Source organism: Copidosoma floridanum, unplaced genomic scaffold (genome assembly GCF_036245765.1).
Source record: "Copidosoma floridanum isolate Cflo_tuat_1 unplaced genomic scaffold, Cflo_Japanese_pri ptg000019l, whole genome shotgun sequence".
Lineage (NCBI taxonomy): Eukaryota > Metazoa > Arthropoda > Insecta > Hymenoptera > Encyrtidae > Copidosoma > Copidosoma floridanum.
The window spans coordinates 7610951-7630333 of NW_028321896.1; the positions used below are offsets into that span (position 1 = coordinate 7610951).

At 41.1% G+C, this 19383-nt stretch overlaps 1 protein-coding gene across 1 annotated transcript in view; it reads left to right on the forward strand.

Moving 5' to 3' along the window:
* Nucleotides 1-14349, forward strand: part of chinmo (Chronologically inappropriate morphogenesis) — a 76253-nt gene extending 61904 nt beyond the window's left edge. Inside the window, exon 8 of the mRNA XM_089593249.1 lies at nt 12178-14349. Coding sequence (XP_089449375.1) covers nt 12178-12449 — 272 coding nt within the window. The 3' untranslated portion in view covers nt 12450-14349. The remainder of the gene's footprint in view (nt 1-12177) is intronic.
* Nucleotides 14350-19383: the final 5034 nt, after the last annotated feature.

Sequence of the window (19383 nt, forward strand, 5' to 3'; positions counted from 1 at the left end):
TCAGTATTCAATTTTAGATTTCAATACGCTATACACCTAGTATTAAATTATCTGGTTTCTCGCAACTATTGTGCATTGCAGTTACACTTTTGAGATTTATTTCATTGTTTTATTGTCTCGAGCAGCCACCCACGGGTATTTAACATCTCGTATACATAATATACTATATATGCAATATGTAGTTCGCTGCAAATGTATTTTTGTACCTACGGACTCGTTCATTATTTTATACAACCGTGAAAATTAATTGAGGAACGAGTGTGTAGATGCAACAGTTTTATTGTATAAAATATTATGTATAGCGAAGCCAAAGCTCGCTACCACCGACATATTCCTTGCATTTCACATGCACACATGTGCATACCTCCCGCAAGCTCCATCTCCTTCTTTAAGGGTAAGGAAAAAAACAAACCCCTCAGCTTCCATGTGCGATCGAAATAAAAATGCATCCATCAGCTCTGGCAATAAGAACAATCAATCGATATCCATACCAGTTCAACCCCCCTTCCCTTTGCAGCTCTTCCACCCCCTCGTACAGATGCACGAAGGAAAGCTCATTCGCGTATACGTCTATTCTCCTTCTTCTTCGTCTCTTCCCCCCTTTTTTTTCAAAGGTATATGCGCACACAAGGACTGGCGTGGACGAACGGTCGGACGAAGGGGGGAGAGAGAGAGAGAGCCACAGCGTCCCTTTTCCTTCCTCCCTCGCGGTGCGTAGTAGAGGGTGTATTGATCGCGCGCAGCGCCGATATGCGCCTCCGTACACGCGTACATACGTAAAAACATACAGCACATAGTTGGGGATATCCTGAGCCGAATCAAGCCCCCTCCCTTTCTCTTTTTCTGCAGCCAGCACCGAGAGAGAAAACTTTTACGTGTGCGCGAGCTGCCCCCCTCCGAGTGATATATACCGCGCGTAATATTCCGCGATTTATATACCTACGCGGGGGCGCTTTTTAATTTTCGAGCTTTTTCCTCGGCCCCCCACGCCCCCCCCCTTTGCCGAGCGCGTGTGTGCTCTTATCCGCCTCTGCCTACTCTCTCGCACGCTCTTTTTTTTTTTTTTTTTTTTTTTTTTCTTCTTTCCCCACACGCAAAGAGCGAACCCCTTTTTATATTTCAGAGGTGCCTGCGTGCGTTTTTTCGCCAGTCCCGCGCCCGGCCTTTACATATACATGCACATCGTACACGCACGGATGTACATATATGTATTGTACATGCTCGGCCGCTCGTTTCCTGTTTTTTTTTTTCCACGCGTAGGTGCAAAAGAGAGATGGTCGCAAACTCGCGTTGTATCGCCATACACGGGGGGGGGGGGGGGGGCAGAGGGGGGCTGCCGACGAGTGGACTGAATGAATATGAAAAATTGTCGGAGGAGCCTGACTTGTTTTGGTGCGTGGTATAGATACACAAGTAATACGCGTTTTTTTTTTCAACCATTTGCGAGGTTGTCGAACGACGCGCGGGGTAGTTTTTGTCTTTTGATCGATTGTGTGGTAAGCGTTTGGGTCATAGGGGCCTGATACATCCTTAAGAGCCTCGCAAAATCGTCCCTCGATTTACGGCAGTGTAAACATCAATTCCGTGATAAGCGACGTCCGCTTTGGCAGTACAAGTACGGATACCCTTGTATATGGCTCAAATGACCGACGTGTTCGACGCATTTCTCTTTTCTGTTCTATTCGTTTGGCCAACGATAATTGAACCTCTTTTCCGTTGCATCGCGCGAAAAACATCAGCTACAGAAACACTTGTCAAGATCGAGACTTATCTCTTTCAACCCGTTATACACACAGCCATCGATTTGTTGAAAACATAATTCCGCTCGATCCCCACACCATTCGCATTTAACACTGTGTAGAAATTCCCTACGCCACATGAAAATTTCGGACGCGTAATCGTACACACCGTGCATTCGTACAAGTATGTACTTATAAATGTGCAAGCGCTCGGCTTCCTCCGTGTTACACCTAATTATATATTATATGCATGTATGTGGGTGTGTATACGCAACATAACGGGTCATCGTTGACACACACACACACACAGAAACACAATAGGCTCGTGTATATCTCCTCTAGCGATCACGTACCGCGAGTGTATATGTATATCTATTATACGTTGCTGCTACCGTGTTGTACTTCTTTTTTTTTGTTTTTTCAACCCGTCCACATCATCCAGTATACATATAATACTCACGTGATGTACACTGCGAAGCTTATCGCTCCCGCGGTGCGTGGGCGCACGGACGTACATTACACGGCCCATATATACATATACCTACATACCGTACCGGATGTACACTGCGTGGCATAAATGTGCTCCCCTCGCTCCTCCACCTCTTCCCCGTTCGTCTAAATTTGAATATCTCCTCCACGTGTGTATGTACGCGCTTTGTCTAACGCGTGTACCATATATATATACGCCTTACATGCAGAGAGGCAAACGGTGTATGTATAAGATTGGCGCTCTTCTCTCTTTTTCCGTGCGTCCTTTATATATACATACATTGCAGGTGATGGTGATGGTGTGGGAAAAAGGGATGCTCATTGTGTTATTGGTATACACCTCTTCGAGTACGTGATTTATTCTACACGATGTTTATACCTTTGCACTTTTTTGCAGGTATATATGTATACTACACTTTTGTACATTTCAACAACCCCATCCACATCTAGGTATATAAGGTACACTGTAGCTCGCGTTCACAGTGAACTTTGGTGGAAAATCGTGACCTCGGGTGCAGGCTTTTTAATTTCTCTCATTTACATTTTGGAATTTCACCCAAACTTACATGGTACATCACGTAGTGTTCGATAGACCCCCAACTCTCTCGGAGCTTTCAACGAGACCCCTGTCTACCCTTTGTTTTAAGGCGCTCCCATGCACGTAACGTACGCCCCTTGGGCGCAAAATAATGTAATAACAACTCCCGGTTCAGCGCGCGCTCGTCAAAAATTCGCTGTACGAGAGAGCGAGAGTAAGTAATATGTAGGTCCAACTGTGTGCCCACGGCTATGACAAGGTATCATCCTTCGGATGCACTTCTATGTAGCAAACGTATACGTATACTTTTGATCTCGATACAGGATGTATATATGCATAGGTAATAACTTTAGCGTCTCCTCTCCAATACATATGTGTATGTTGTACACTTAAAACAACGGGTATGCATATATACATGTACGTGCGCGCTTTCAGAGCGAGCGAAATGAAACGCCATTCGTCCACTTTTTTTTCCCCCCTACGACCCTCTCGTCTGTAAAAACGATCCCGAGCGCGCGACTTTACTCGATTAAGTCCACCCATCGTGCATGTTCGACAGGAGCACACGGGGCTAGTTTGCAGTGTACAAAGAGGGAGTGCATCTCTCCGGTATGTACACCCAAGCGTTTGATGCTGATTGCAGGGGACGAGCCACGTATATATGTACATAGGTACGACGTCCGGGTTTAATTTTCTTCGTATGTATAGGGGATCGATTCGCGCAATCAGTGCAGGATGATTCGGGGGGTATACGTATATGTATGGGTGTACCGGATGAATCGGACGACGCGGGTTTTTGCCTCCGCGTGTATATTATATATAGGGAACTTTTGTTGAATTCATGCACGACGGTGGGATTACTCGACGCGAACCTACGAATCTCGATATATTTTTTTTACCCATCGTCTCACGAGATGTATACAAATATACGGGCTTTAAACTGCATGTATAAACACGCGATGTATGTAATATACTGCCATATGCGATAACACGCGATGTACGAGTGTCACGTCGCATCAGTCACACGACGCGTGATTTAATCGTGGGGGGAGGGGAGAGAGCTTATAGTCGTACCCTGAAAATGATACCGATCGAGGCGTATATAGACGCGCGCTTAAATATATGCGCCATATCGATGTATAAGAATCCCAATGGGAGCACGCCGAAATAAAAAATGAACAAGTTGGCGCGACTATTCTTTTTTTTTTCTTCTTCCTCTCCGTCTGCTCGACGAGGTTTTCCTGCACAACTGGGTCACGCAGGCGACGACTTGAACGACGCTCGCGCCACCCGCACATCGGAGAGCCATATAAGCTCTCCACCCCCCCTTTCCTTTGGGGAGGAGACAGATAGATGCGCGCGTGTGTGTGCCCCCCCACGTGTATTCGTAGCGAGGCGCGGATTGCGTCGCAAGGTCGCGTACGATTGGCGTCTTATCAGCAAGTCGGATAACTCTCGCGGTGGTGTAGCGCGATGAAACTACACATATGTACATAATATATACGTGTGTACAGGGAGTCTTGTTTTCTGTTGGCTTTGGTTACTCCAATTTTCCCCCCTTCCAAGCGACTGGCCCTTTTTCTTCCTTTTTCTTGTTGTCCGGTGCTTAAGCTCGCGCCATCCGGATTTTTTTTTTTCTTTATTAATTATTTGCTGTTATAAAACCAAACAATCACAAAGATACGACTATTTGGCTATGACTTGTACCTACACGTGACATAATTATGTGATTGCACCTATACGCCCATAATCGCGAGAACATACGCATCGAGTTGATCATTGTGTCAAACGAACCCATTGGTAATCCCAAACAGCCCTCCATACAGGGCTCGAAGCCTCATCTAAGCTACTTGTGGACCGTGTACTTATTTCGCAACCTCTCCTTACAGCATTACTATGTGTACCTACATGCGTGGACTTTTCTCCTGTAATACCCATGTAATATTATAATCACAGATAAAATTTTTTTTTTTTTTTTTTCTGCCAATACACCGTACAGACGGAAAAGAATCGCAGGATTTTTAAAATTACGTATCGAAATAAATCACGAGAGTCTTCGTTGGCGTTCTCTCGGTGAGTCGAAAATTTTCTGCGTCCAACTGCAGCCCCGAATCGAGCATCGGAGTGCTGTGTGCTCAATGGGCACCACCGCGCATGGGCTCGCTTGCCTCATACCCCCAAACGAGGAATTAATTTAATTTTGAAATCTTCGGACGTCTGTAAAAGTATATTAAAAAAAAAAAAAGCTTCACAGTTGTGGAAAAAAACAAACGGAGCTTTTTCTTCCCCTACTCTTTCTGACTATACATATACGTGTGTATGAATCGTGGATGCGTTACACGTGCACACACATATTATCGTTCGCTCCGGAGCTTTATGACGCGCTCGTGTGGTCGCGCCACCTGCTTGCAAGCATCATCGCGTACAAAACCTATATATATGTGCAGCAGCCAAGCTATGCTGCATCTTGCACTTGGGCTCTTTTGTCCTTTATTTCGTTCGTACACGATATAATTAATATGTATGCCGTACACGCAGGCGAAGATTACTCGGTAGGTACATAATGTGTATTATAATGTACGACAATAATGTATATGACGATGCATCCGTGGTACATGAAAAAAGATACACGTATACACGTTGGGCTAAGATTGATCGGGGGAGATGAAAGTAAGCGGGGCTTGTGCCATTTTATCCGCGCGCGTTTGGATCTGCGTGCGGAAGAGGAGACGGGTATAGCACACCGATTGGAGGGAGGGATGAGAGAAAGGATATAAGCACCAGTCACGCGATAGCAAAAAAAAAAAAATAAAAATAAATAATGAGACTTTTATTGCAAAAGATCTTTTATCTAGCGAACCACGGAACAGAAGCCGCGTGTACACCTCCTCGCGAGACTGTAATAGATCCATATGTATTTGTGAACTTGTCGAGAGTAACGAGCGGTGGGAGTTACAATTACGCGCGTACAAATGAGTTGCGTGTGTACATTGTTGCACGCGTGTGTGAGTGCACGTGCCGAGTTTTCGGACGCACCGTACAACATATTATAACGTAACTTGGTGCTAACACAACATGTAGATGTAGTACACGCGTTGAAAGTCGCTGCGAGAGGAGGAATGTGCTCGATAGCTTTTCGAATTTTACGAAAAATCTCCCCGTCGTATATATATGGGGATGAAATGAAGTAAAACTTAAGAAAACAATGGGTATACAACGATTGTCGCGCGCTTTGTTGAATTAAAAAACTCCCACACGTGGTAAAATGCATATAAGTACATCCAGGTTCACAGGTATACGAAAGTTAGCATCAACACCCTGTGCATCTTACGTGTATACGCTTACCCTCTCGAGTGCGCACATACTGCACAACGAAACAGCTCGTCCCGTTTCGCGAGCTCCTTCGTATCATAAATATACACCCACCATTGTACAGCTCGATCCCGTGGATCTCCCTGAAATGTATGTATACTGCAGAGCATATCAAAGACAGACTGTGTATAATATATAGGGGTGTGGGGGGTGTACTCGAGAGTGAATCGGGAAGAGGACGCGCACGAGGTCGGTCTGGTTCTTGGGTATAGGTACTATGCGTATGTGCGGTACGCAGCGAAAGGAAAAGGAAGGCCTGCTCTGTGCGGCGCATAGGCCAAAAGGAGAGGGACAAATAATCAGCAGCAAGGGCGAGCTTTTTCTCTCCCTTCCCACGATACGTGGCTTCGCTTGTGTCTGTCTTGCGAAAGCTTATTTCTACGGAGGGACGCGAGTTCTGCTCTCTTTTTGCGGAGGGTGGGCCCGGGCGCTCGAGGGGAAACCGACTCCCCTCGAATTCGGCGGGATCGCGTGTGTATATTTATATACAGACTTGGGGAAAAATCGTAATTGGTGGGTATACGCGTTTGAAAAAAAATGACACGCTGATATGATATTATGTACCTGGGTATCCCTTTGACGAATAAATTGCAGGTCAATTCTATCGTGTGCAATACAAGTGGTCCTTACACATATTATGAAATACGTGAAATATTGAGGTATATAGGGTGTCATTTTTGTTTGCTTTCAATTTCACCGATGAGTATCATCTGCATATACATATGTACGTATTTGACTTGTTATTAGAAAGAGTGCAATATTTTGGAGTACTTTGATTTAATAGCTCAGGAAATTCGGACAGAGGCGCTATAAATGCATCCTATTTTACATCCAACGTACTTAAACAACGTACGAAATCGTTGCAAAAACAGTAACAATAATCGTCCATGCACTTGTGTTAAATTTTACCAATTTAAGGTACATTTTGGTTACCGCCTGATCTTGATGCATCATCGCTCGAGGGAAAACTCGATCAAGTTCGTAAACTCGTCCCTTATTTCCCGAACCTGCAGAGGAACAGGATATACCCAGACGACGACCACCGCGCTGCAGCCCATCACCGCGCGCATTGATTTTCCTCCCCCACTGCGCGCGCACGCACTTCATCCGGCCTTTTTTTTTCTATCCCCCCCTACCACACATCTTTCCCTTTTCCCTCCCATCCACCTTATTTCTCTCTTTTTACGGCTCCCCCCCGCTCCATACCAGAGGCGCGTTGCGAATAACGGCTGACGGTCGTCTCTTCCCCTCGACTCCCTTCGGGCCCACACCCACCGCCTACTTCGAGGGCTCTCTTCCTTCCTTCCTTCTCCTCGTGCCTCACCAAACGTTTATGTGCGTATACGCGTGGGTGGGTGCGCGTGCACATGGGGACAGACGCGAGAAGGTGGAGAGGCGGGGAAGTAAGCCGGGCGCGCTCGATTTGGCGCCACCGGGTGAAAATGGGTCAAGGCCTGCACGGCTATACATATATATAACCACCGCCACCGCCAAGGAGGAACTGTAGTTTCCTTACCTCCTCAGCCCTTCCCGAACCCTCCCTCGCGGGGGCGTTGCCGTCGTCGCGGGCTTTCGCAAAAAAAAAAAAAAGAAAGAAAATTACGCACACGCGCCACTGCCGTTCCGGTGTAGATATATACACGTCTTGCGTAAGGATATATATACAGAGGACGTATGTATAACTGTACGTAGGAGCTGGTGGTGGGTGGGGGGGGGGGTTGCGGGCTCAGACTACGAGGATATTATACACATGGGGGAGGGAGGGGCACTTGCACTTGATGATGGCGATTCGGCGGCTATCGCCAGGGGGTGGGAGAGCTTTTCTTTGCGCGTGTGGATTTTTTTTTTCCCCTTGTTTCGGTGTGGAGGCACGTGTGGAGGTCAGAGGGCAAGTTTTTCGGCAAAATTCCTCCCTATAGATTTGCAATCTCGAGTTCCATGTGGGTGGGTATCTTTGCGAGTATTCGTTTTTTTTTTTTTTTTTTTTTTTCTTTTTATTGGGCCATTAAAGGGTTGTGACTTGTGATCGATATGTTTTATTATGTACTCGGCGTTGATGCAAACGTCAGTTAAATGAAATGAGCACTCGGTGTGGGCCGATCTAATGATTTTTTACAAAATGTGGATCGATTCAGGGATCACACCGTCTCCAATTTCAAGAGCAAAAGTCTCGTCAAGTGTATATACATAATTAAAAAGTTGTGTACGATTCATCCTCGTAACGTATTTCCGATTATAAATTGTGCGTCCATACTCACGTACGTACATATACGAATGACGTACCAAAGTAGTGGCGATGCGATGATTTCCTTCCGGCCTTGGCTTTGAAATCGTCAAAAGTATTCGCGACTCCACGTCGTTACGTAACCGAATGACTCTGTAAAATACACACACGCGTGTGTTTTAATGTTACATTATACGTGCCACCTTTCGGATGGGAGCTAGGTTTTCAAGTTCAAGGAGCCCACTGAGCGTATTATTTTTTATTACTTTTGTACATCCGTGATATGGCGTTCCCTTTTCGATCAAAGATCCGTAGTGAGAGGAAAATCGTTCGGCAAACATTAGATCCTCAAAGGGAGAGAAGTCAATGAAAAGACACGTGTCTACTGGGAGTTTATTGTTATCACAAATTATTCGGGACGCGTCAAAACCCCCATACGTGAAAAAATCGCGACGAAGGTATTGCGTCACCACGTGGCCGCGTCTCTGCCATAAGTAGGTTATACAGCCGAGTCGATCGAGCCAGAAAATGGAAAGCGAGAGAAAAAGGGTCAGGATTGCCTATATATTATACGTACGCGAGAAGGAGAAAGTAAAGGAGGAGTAGGAACGGCATGTGCTTATATATATATATACACACCCAGGAGATGTACGGCATATCCAAGGAGCGAGACGAGAGAAAGCTATCGCGAAGGAGGGCCGGGGGAGGGAGGTAGGGAGGGGTATATACGAGTATTACACTCGAACCGTTTGGATGCTGGCGGAGTTTCGCAACATATACCTTAGCCTCTCTCCCGTTTCGTTATATATACGCCACGACCCAATTTTCGTCTCACCGATGCTCTCTCTCTCTCTCTCTCCCCGTAGGATTATTTTATACTCTTTCTAGCTCGAAATCTTTTCTTTTTTTTCTTTTTTTTCGAAGAAAAGGCCAAGGCCGGCACTTTCAAATATGCACGCGAGCTCTACAGGTGATCATTTTTCGAGACTCCGCTATTGCATGTGTATTTTCATTGCTCCACGCGAATAAAAAATAACAATAGTTATCTCTCTACTCCTGTCCAAGTACGTCGGAGGATATCCTGATCGGCGTTGCTTATAAGATTTAACGCGCGTCTGACCAAATCTCAACCTGTTCTACTGCACGTTTTGTTCCACGCATGCATACATCACGCGAATGCACTGGATTATGTTGATGTTAAATCCACACACGTAAATATGTATAAAAATACACTGGATGCAAGTATATATTATGTGCTCAGTAAAAGTATAAGCTAAATGTACATACAGCGCAATGGTTGAAACGAGGCGATTCTCGATCCGTACTTGAATATTTTTTTGTTTTTCAGCCAACCTTGAAATCTTGCACTCGTGTATACATATAGGTGTAACACATGCGCCCAAAAGTAGCAGTACGCGTCAATCACCCGAACAAAAGAACCCGACCGCGTGGAAGGGTGTAAGGGCGCCCATGCGGAAAAATCGCGCGTGTACGATATATATAATACGGCGCGCTGTATGCGTTCTCGCGCGAAATGGGGAGCAGAGAGGAAAAAAAAAAAAAAAAAAAAAAAAAATACGCAGTTGGCTAAAGCTTGCGCGCATGTGAGCAAAAGTACTCTTGTTGTGAGAGAGCTAAAGAAAGTGAAGAAAGAAAAAAAAATTTCAAGCGGTGCAGAGAGTCGAGAGAGCATCCTAGACGAAAACAGACGACAAATATACCGTATGCGAGTGGGCACGCGCGTACACGTGAAACGCCACCGACTCGCATACATATTGCAACCCGCGCGTTAGCGACAGCTGACTTTTTTTTTTTTTTTTTTTTTTACGTGAAAAGGAGAGTTTGTATGCGTGTATGGGCTGTTGGTAAATTTGATGTATGCCTGCGCGCGTACACTTCCAGCGGTAAATATATATAAAATATTACATCCAACTCGAATAGACAATTTGTTTGTACTCGTGTGAGGGTGTGCAACAATAGAGAGCGGGAGCACTGGGTATCAGTGTAAAGTCAAGAAAGACAGCACCTCCTGCAGCGAGATTCCTTTTTTTTCCCCTTCGTTCGCTTTCATCGCTCCGTAGTTGCGACATGCGCGAGAGTATCTATACAATACACCATGTAATAATGAGCGAGCGGTGAAAAGTGCCTCGTATGTGTATCGTGTGTACAACGGCATAGGTTTTCACGTAGGCCTCGGAGGATATGGGATGACTTTTCGAAAATGTTATTGGAACCCGTGGACCAGATGTGGTGGGCACTTTTTAATCTTTACCCTTTAGAAGTGGTGCGGGTAGTACTCCAGGGTACGTGGCTCTGGGCAGGTGTGACAAAGTGTAGATGTACAACTACCTAACTGGTGCACGGAAAAAGTACCAAATATTCGAACACGCTGTGCATATGGGTCAATGAATAGCTTACGGTTCTTGAGCGCGCAGTTACATTTTCCCACTCGTTATATATATCAACACTGGCAGTAAAAAGTCTTACAATCTCGCCCCTCTCATCCTTTATACCAATTACTTATCTTGTGACTATACATTGCACCACAGTATAATACACCTCACAAATTCCTTTTCTACATTTCCAAAACTACATGTCAATCCATCAAGAAAAAAAAAAACAAAGAAAAGAAAATGATAATAATCGCCTCCTCCTTGTTAAAAAAGATTAGCTCACGGCATGTAGATCACGTGTAAACCAAATGTTAAGCTTAGTGTGCTGCCCACTCGTGTCTCATGTATAAAGATGACCGCTGTAGTGGAACGTGGACCAAACTTGTTTTCCGGATCATTCTCCCTCCGTACGGTTGCAACACACCACGATCCCGTGTATACTCGATCGCGAAGGTCTTCATTTTCCGCGTTATAAGTACACGCGCGTAACGTCAAAAGGCAAGAAACGAAAAAAAAAAAAAACCGGTCGTTTGTTCGTTCCTTCTCCCGTACATGCCTGTGAAAAGCGAGAGAAATAGGCATAAGGTCTTTGAGCGATGACTCAATCGCGCGCGCAGCAAAGAGGTAATGGTTACGGGCTCACAGGGGGAGGAGGGGAAGAGGCGGGATGGGCAAATAAATTAGCCGGCTGTTATTTGTAAGGAGCGCGCGCTCTGCTGCTTGGCCTTGTGCACCGCTTTTATTGTATATATATATACCAATGTACACGCACGGAGAGGAGAAGCCAATGGCCCCTCCGCTGTATGCGCGCGTGTGGTTTAACCTTTTTCCTCTAATGCCAACCCCCCCCCCTAACGCCGCGATTACGTGTATATGTATATGTGTGTTGGTGCGTATGCGTATCTGATGATGCCTTCCGCGGGGTATTGCGTCTATCTTTTTTCTTTCTGTTTTTCGGGTGGATTTTCTTTTTTTTTTTCAAGCAAAAGACTATAATTACAAGTTTCGAACGATGCCGATCATAAAGCTACAAACGCGCAAGTTTTCTACTTCCCGATCCGTACCTTTAATAGGCCGACGCGAACAAAATCCCTGTCCCGTTGCGCCAAGGAGGATAATGCGATCCCCTTTGCCTGGAATTAAATTCCAAACAGCTTTGTTGGAAAAATATCTCTATCCAAGGTTACGGTCGTTGTACAAGAAATCGGCATCGCATATTTATTACATTATATGTTTCACGGGTACGCATCATCAACCGATTCATCGCTTCGTCATCGCACGTCGGTCCATCTAACGACTCATCCAGCATTTCTATCGATCATCATAATGTTGATTATTTCTTTTATAATGCACACAAATAAAAATATCCGTGATTGAAAAAAAAAAAAAAAAAAACGAACCTGCATCACCGATTTGTTACAGGCAAGAAGCTCAAGTGCCCGCACTGCGAGAGGCTCTACGGCTACGAGACGAATCTTCGAGCTCATATCCGCCAGCGTCACCAGGGCATCCGGGTGCACTGTCCGTTTTGCTCGCGTACCTTCACGCGCAACAACACTGTACGCCGGCACATAGCCCGCGAACACATGCGCGATGGCAACGCCAACAACAGCAGCAATCCATCGGGCCCCGGCAGGCCATCTAGTGGCGGTGGCGGACCAAACGGGGCCGCCGACGGCATCGACAAGCAATAGCTACTGATGCAACTGCTGTTGCAAGCCGCCAGGGGGAGGCGCGCCGGCACGGCTCTCGCAGGCACTGCAGCTTGCGGCCTGCTCTCGTCTACCGGCCGGCGTCACCGGCTGAGCAGCGGCTCGCAACTGCAGCTCAACATACCGTGACTCGAGCGCTGATCAACATTTCGGTGATGATTACATATGATAATGATGATGTGAAACCCTCTCTCACGCCACTACGTGAAGCAAACGACAACAGCAGCACTAACCTTCAGCCCCTTCTGTTGCCACCCGCCCCCACCCTAAGCCCTTTCCTCGAGTTGCCTCGCGGCGATGAATTATAATCACACAAAACTAGTCAATGAAAGTGCAACATGCTCTCGAGAGTAAGGATTACTTCGACAACTCGACCGTCATTCCCTCATCCCTACACCTAACCTCACTGTTATCTCCTGATGATGCTGATGGATACATACCTTGCTAGCTCTCGACTGGAATAATCAAGACGACATTAGTGATGGTGCAGAGATGACAATGTCGACGCATGCACCGTAGAATCGTCTTCGAAGGTGCGGGAGAGAGTCGTATTACGTATAAGTGCGAGTCGAGTGCGACTGTGCACACGCATATATATGTATTATAATAATTATTATTACATATGTATGTATGTATGCATGTATGGTTGGGAGTGCGTGCAGCGACGATGATTATTAATATTATATTAGTAGTGTAACGAAGAAATGATATAGCTGCAAGGTTAGCATGAGAATGATTGAATTTGTGCGTCTGTCTGTCTGTTTACAGAGCAAGAGGAATGCAACGATTCCTTGAATGGTAGAGGATGGGAAACAGGAAAAAAAAAAAGAAAGAAAGAAATCTATCGTTACTGCAATAATTACAAATACTATAGTTCGTAAATAAAGTGAAGATGAAGAAAGAAAAAAAAAATAATGAGGAAAGTAAGAGAGGGAAGTAATAAGAAAGGTAAATTAATATCGACGTTTTTTAAGAACTACAAGATAAATATGAAGATAAACGAGAGACACACAAAAAAAATAGTAAATATAATAATATTAATAATGTGAATCACTGAAACCGAGCTGCGATAATAAACCGACAAATGATCCTAGTTTTTTATAATAGCATATTGATAAATGATGATAATACTGTTGATACTGAATCTATAGAGCCAGAGCAAGCCATAGTTTTTTGTTTTTGTTCAATCGATATTTGTACAAACATTATTATTATTATATAATAGGGTTTAAGTTTTCGTGAGCCAGTTGATTAAATGCATACGCACAGTGCCAAAACATAACCTTTTCACAAGCGAATGAAAGAATAACAGAATAAAAGTCGGATTGAATTAATTCATGTACTTTTCATTCGTTTATTCATTAAATAAAAGTATTAGGCGGATACGAGTCGTACCTCGAAAGCTTTATACTGTTGAAAAAAAAAAAAATTTTACACACCACTGCATTTTCGTCGATGAAAAAACAAATGTCGGAGAGTACGAGCGTATAATCGATTTAAATAGGATTTATCTTTTAAGCAGAAGTGAAAAAAAAAAAAAAAAACAAGTAAATAATAAAGTAGCCACGTTGATGCATATTAAAAAATAAAGATAAAATAGTAATAGCAAATAAATAAATGGGAGAAAGAAAAATAATAAAATAGGAAAATGAATTTGCGGAGCGCGCCGTGATTGCCATCTTTCGGCACAACTTTCGTGAAGGACTAAACTTGTCTACGGAGGCGCATCGTGACTTTAAGACTGCAATATTTATATAAATCGACTGTTTCCGTACGTGCAATAGATAAATGATAGATAGACGATAATACGATAAATGATAATATGATGAAATCATAATCATAATAATAATAATAATAATAATGATGATAATGATGATGATGATGATAAAACGCAGGGCGCCTTTTTGTACGCGGCGTCACCAGTTTGTTGTTTAACAATATCTGAAAATGGTGCGCTGCCGTATGTACGATTTTTACCTGATAATATATTGATGACAAAGATTTTTACAGCACGCATTTTATAAATGAAAAAAAAAAATATATATATATACATATAAATAAAATATATATGTATAAATACGTATTATATATACATATAATGCACTGTAAACGTGTATAATATTTACCTCTGCGTTTATTCTCTTGTTTTTTCACCGCCGCCGAATAAAATGGGTGACAAGACGATTACATGATAATGATGAACTTTGCGCCTCCTTCACGAGACTTTTAGCCAAAAATTTTCCGTATGTCGAGTACTAGTGTGGGAAAAAAATTGTTTTTTTTTCTCTCCCACGTGCATACGACAATCACGACGCGATCCGTGATATTTCAAAGCGCGATTTTTAAAAACTACAGAGCAGAACAATCAACATCATTTTGTTAACTATTTACAGTGTTTAATACAAGATACAGACCGGACGACTTTTGTCCGGACGATACAATAGTAAAGATTAAACAAACTCGTTTTTAATAGATAAATAATGATACTGATGGCTAAAATTTAACCCACCGAATCGTCAGACGAGATAAATAATTTTTCTCCGTAATTTTTTTTTTATACATACAGATTAATTAAACCGAGTGACATTAAAAAACCTGTCGCTGGTAATTTTGAAAAATTTTAAATACAAAATCCATGATTTATCCCTTTGCTGGCAAGTTTATGAACAAAAGTTTTATAATACACATTATGATAATAATTGATTAAATAATATCAATCACAATAATATTTTCGTTTTTCCATCCACTGTCGGAGATGTATGATTTTGTGATTTGAAAAGTTTCTAAATTACGAGAATGAGAGGAAAAAAAATAGGAAGAAAACAAACAATAATGTCAAGAAATCGGTTATCCACATGAAGTAATGTTAATAAAATGTACTCGAGCATTATGTGTACTCGACCGCCTTAACTAATCAATTAAACGATAGACGACGTATTGTATTTAGCCCAATCGGAAGCTCGAATGTAGTTAAAGATGAAACTCCTAGTCAAGGACATTTACAGCGCGATATTAATTGTTGCAGTATTTTACAGGTTTTTGCCGAAGATATACTTTCTTATTCGCATTATATAACTCCTTGAAATATGACATAGAGAAATAGTAAACAATAGTGATTTTGTTACAGATGATACATGCACCGATAATTATGTATCGGTGTATTTATATATATATATATATTTATATATATACACACATATATTTATAATATTGTCGCAATATTATTGCAAAAAGTTACCTCACAACGATATGCCTATAGCGAGACGTTATTTATTATACAATCAACAATAGTTACAGATGAGATTTATTTCATGTTTTTTTTTTTTTTTTTTTTTTTTTTTTTTTTTTAGTAAGAGGCATTTTTGAACTTTCAACAGTCAAAGTATAGTTCAAATGATAAAGGCCGTGATAAGATGGAAATAGAAAAACTGACTTTAATATATTAAGATAACGAAACTGAATGAAATGAAATAGTTGAGATAATATCGATAATCGATAACGCAAAGTAAACCAATAGTAGTAATAAAAAAAATAAACAATAGGAGCGTGCGAAACCACGCGTAAACCTGCCAAATAAAAAAAAATTTTTCTACTTCAGAGCCTTTTTTTATAAGAAAATAAAACTTAAAGTCATTAAATATGGCGCACGCGAACACACGAAACCCATAGTACCACACGTTTAATTTATGTTGTATACGCACCAACGTCGTAAACGCGAAACGTTTTCGCGTAACGAGAATACCCATTGGTTGTTCGTGGCTATTTTGTTTCGTATAATCCTACCTTGACCTTAGGTCGAGGCTGTAATAAACTATACGAATAACTACTCTTCAGTACTCGATTGATAATAAAATAACAGAAAGATAGATGTATAATATTTATTTATGTTAACAATGAAACACATAGTTTGTTAGTCAGAGCATTTTATTTTTGCACTTTTGTACCTATATACGTTAATGAACCAGTGTCTTGGGTGACATTCACTTGACTAATAATGATAACGATAATTCAGGACAATGAAAATGGCATTTTTTTTCTTTTTTCGGTCGGTCATTCATGCATCATGTTTTCACTCACGGATAACGCCAAAAAAAAAAACAAAATCGCTGCGGCAACGCGATCGAGTCAATCTTAATCGCTGAAAATTTTTTGTAAAAATTACAATGAAGGAGAACAAGAAAAAAAAAATTTATAAAATTAAAAAAAAAAAAAAAAGAAATTATAATAATTATAACGAGTAAAATGGCGAAAACAGTCAAGTTAAAAGTAACACACCCCCATCATTCAAATTACTAATAAAATAATTGTAGTAATAACGAGTGTGCGTGTGAAAAAGACAGAGGCGCGAATGGGAATGGATGTTGCACTATTTTTACCGGTAGAAAAAAAAGTAACGTTAAAATTTAAGATTTCGATTAAAAAGTACGCATAGTTAGGTGGATACAAATTTATATGATAACTGTCGGTAAACAAAAATTTTGATCTAAAAATTAAAAAAAAAAAAAAAAAAAAAAATTTGATGATGAAAAAAATTAATTCGTAAGTTCAGGCGCTGCGCGAGAGTGCAACATTAGGAGTATAAGAAACGGGTGGAATGATTTTATTGTAAGGCGGTAAGAACCAGCGCGGAAAGATGAAGGAGTTGCGGTAGGATAGGCTATAAAATAGGATGGGACAGAAGGGCGGGCAGAGATCGATGTGGTAAAATTGATGAAAATTTTCTAAATTCTTCAAAATTAATGCCGGTGTACCTAATAAATAATCATTAATCGTATCATGTAATACTTTTCGGCACTTATATAGTTTAGGCTTAATAAATACAGGCGTAAAAATAAATATACAAGTGTAGGTAAGCGGAAAGAGCAGGCGATTGATGAAAACAGATAAATAAAAGTAGCTGAGCGGCACACTATTGTAGATTTACTATGGTTTGTAAATAAAAAAAAAGTGTTTTTTTTCCCGTATATGGCGGTTTTTTTATTTTTACTTTACATCGATAAGTTGAATTTTTTTCGAAATTTTTTCTTATACTGTTTAAAGTTATACGTTACGATATTTTTTTTTTCTGATTTATTTCTGTTTATTTTTATCTTAAAGCGTTTAATAAAAGCCCGCAGAGCGGTGACAAATGCGAATACGAATCTAAATTATTATTTTTTCCTTCAGTGTAACTGAAAATACATATGTTTATGTTTTTCTTTTTTTTAGATACTTTGTTTGTAAGTTTGAGAAATTGTCAGTTTTTTTCCCTCTATTTCTTTGAATTTGATAATTTTATGGTGTTGAAGTTTCAGTGCACGCAATAGAGAAGGAAAAATGAAACGGCGCGATGGGGCGTTTCCGCACTCCGGAAATGTGTCGACACTTTTATATATTGAAAAACACATATACTTGTACGTGTAGACTTGTAACGCTATGCGAGGAAAATTTTTTTCGGCGCTTTCTATCGATACATTTTTCGCTAATTTGTACATATAATTAAGAAACACTTGTGATGAGTATACTCGAAATCTGTAATAACATTTAATCATCGGTGTGTTTGGCTATTATTCTAATTATTATCACGGGGAGGAGTAAAAAAAATTAAATACTTAGATTCGAGGTGTTTCTAAAAATTAGAATAAAAATAAAAAAAATTATAAAAAATTTTAAAAACTAAGAAATTGCAGAGCGACACATTTTCTGGAATCGCCACCTGTGCAAAACAGTTCGAGGAACGGAAAAAAAAATTTATATATACATATATGTATCACAAGTATGTTAGGCACTTATTATTGTTTATCTTGATAGTGCACGGCTCGATTGAATATTCATTCTACACAAGAACATCAATATTGAATTGCTGCGTGTGTCCGTACGTCCGGGGGTTGGAGAACGTAGGGCTGAAAGGAGGTCAGAGAGGGTGTGCAAGGACAGTGTGATCGTGTATAGCTAAGATTTGAACAAAAAAATATATATATATACGTAGGTTATTCGATATAAAATTATTATTATTATTATTGCAAGCATCTAAAAAGTTATATCAAGTAAAATAGGAAAAGAAAGAGAGAGAGAGAGAGAGAGAGAGAGAGAAACCGCGAATGAAACTGTTGATACGATACGTATGTGTAAAGTTATTATTATTATTATTACTGCTGTGTAAATGTGCATGTGAAAATCACAAAGAGTTAATTAATTGTCCTTCTCGGCATCGCGTCATTAAAAATCACGATTGATTAATTATTTAAGTGTTTTTTTTTGTCGTGCATTACCCTTTTTCTCACATTTTAAGCGATATGGACACGCAAGAAAAAAAATTATTTAATCATTCGATTAAACGAACAATTTTTCACTAAACAAAAATTCGTACGCTTAGAAAATATATATCGTATGTTGTCGTGTGTATTACGAACAAAGAAAAAAAAAAAACGCGTCCGTCTCTGACGTTTTTATCATATGCATAGAAATCGACCGTCACACAGGCACACACACAAAAGTAGTTGCACGTTTTCGAGATCGCGATGATAACGCGTGTATTTGTTGGTTTTTTCCACGACTCCTGTTTTTGTTGATTAGTTTAAACGATAATGATTTTTAACAATAACGATGAAAAAATGAAAAAAATAATTAAGGAAGCTCCTCGCGCGGCCCCATTAAGATATTATGAAATATATTAGCGCGATGTTATTTTGTACGAGCGGAGTGGGACGAAGATGGTTTCAAATTACGAAAAAAAGGAAAAAAGCAACAAAAAAAAATAAAAAAATAAAATAAAAAAAAATAGATAAAAAAAATTCGGTTCGGCATGTAATTCACGCCTTTGGGATCATTATCGGGACTTCGGAAGCTTCACGATCGGCCGATCGCTCTACCGGTCTTTGACCGAACAGAGCAAAAGGACAGGCGTTTCGAGCGGACGACGAAAAATAAATTCCAA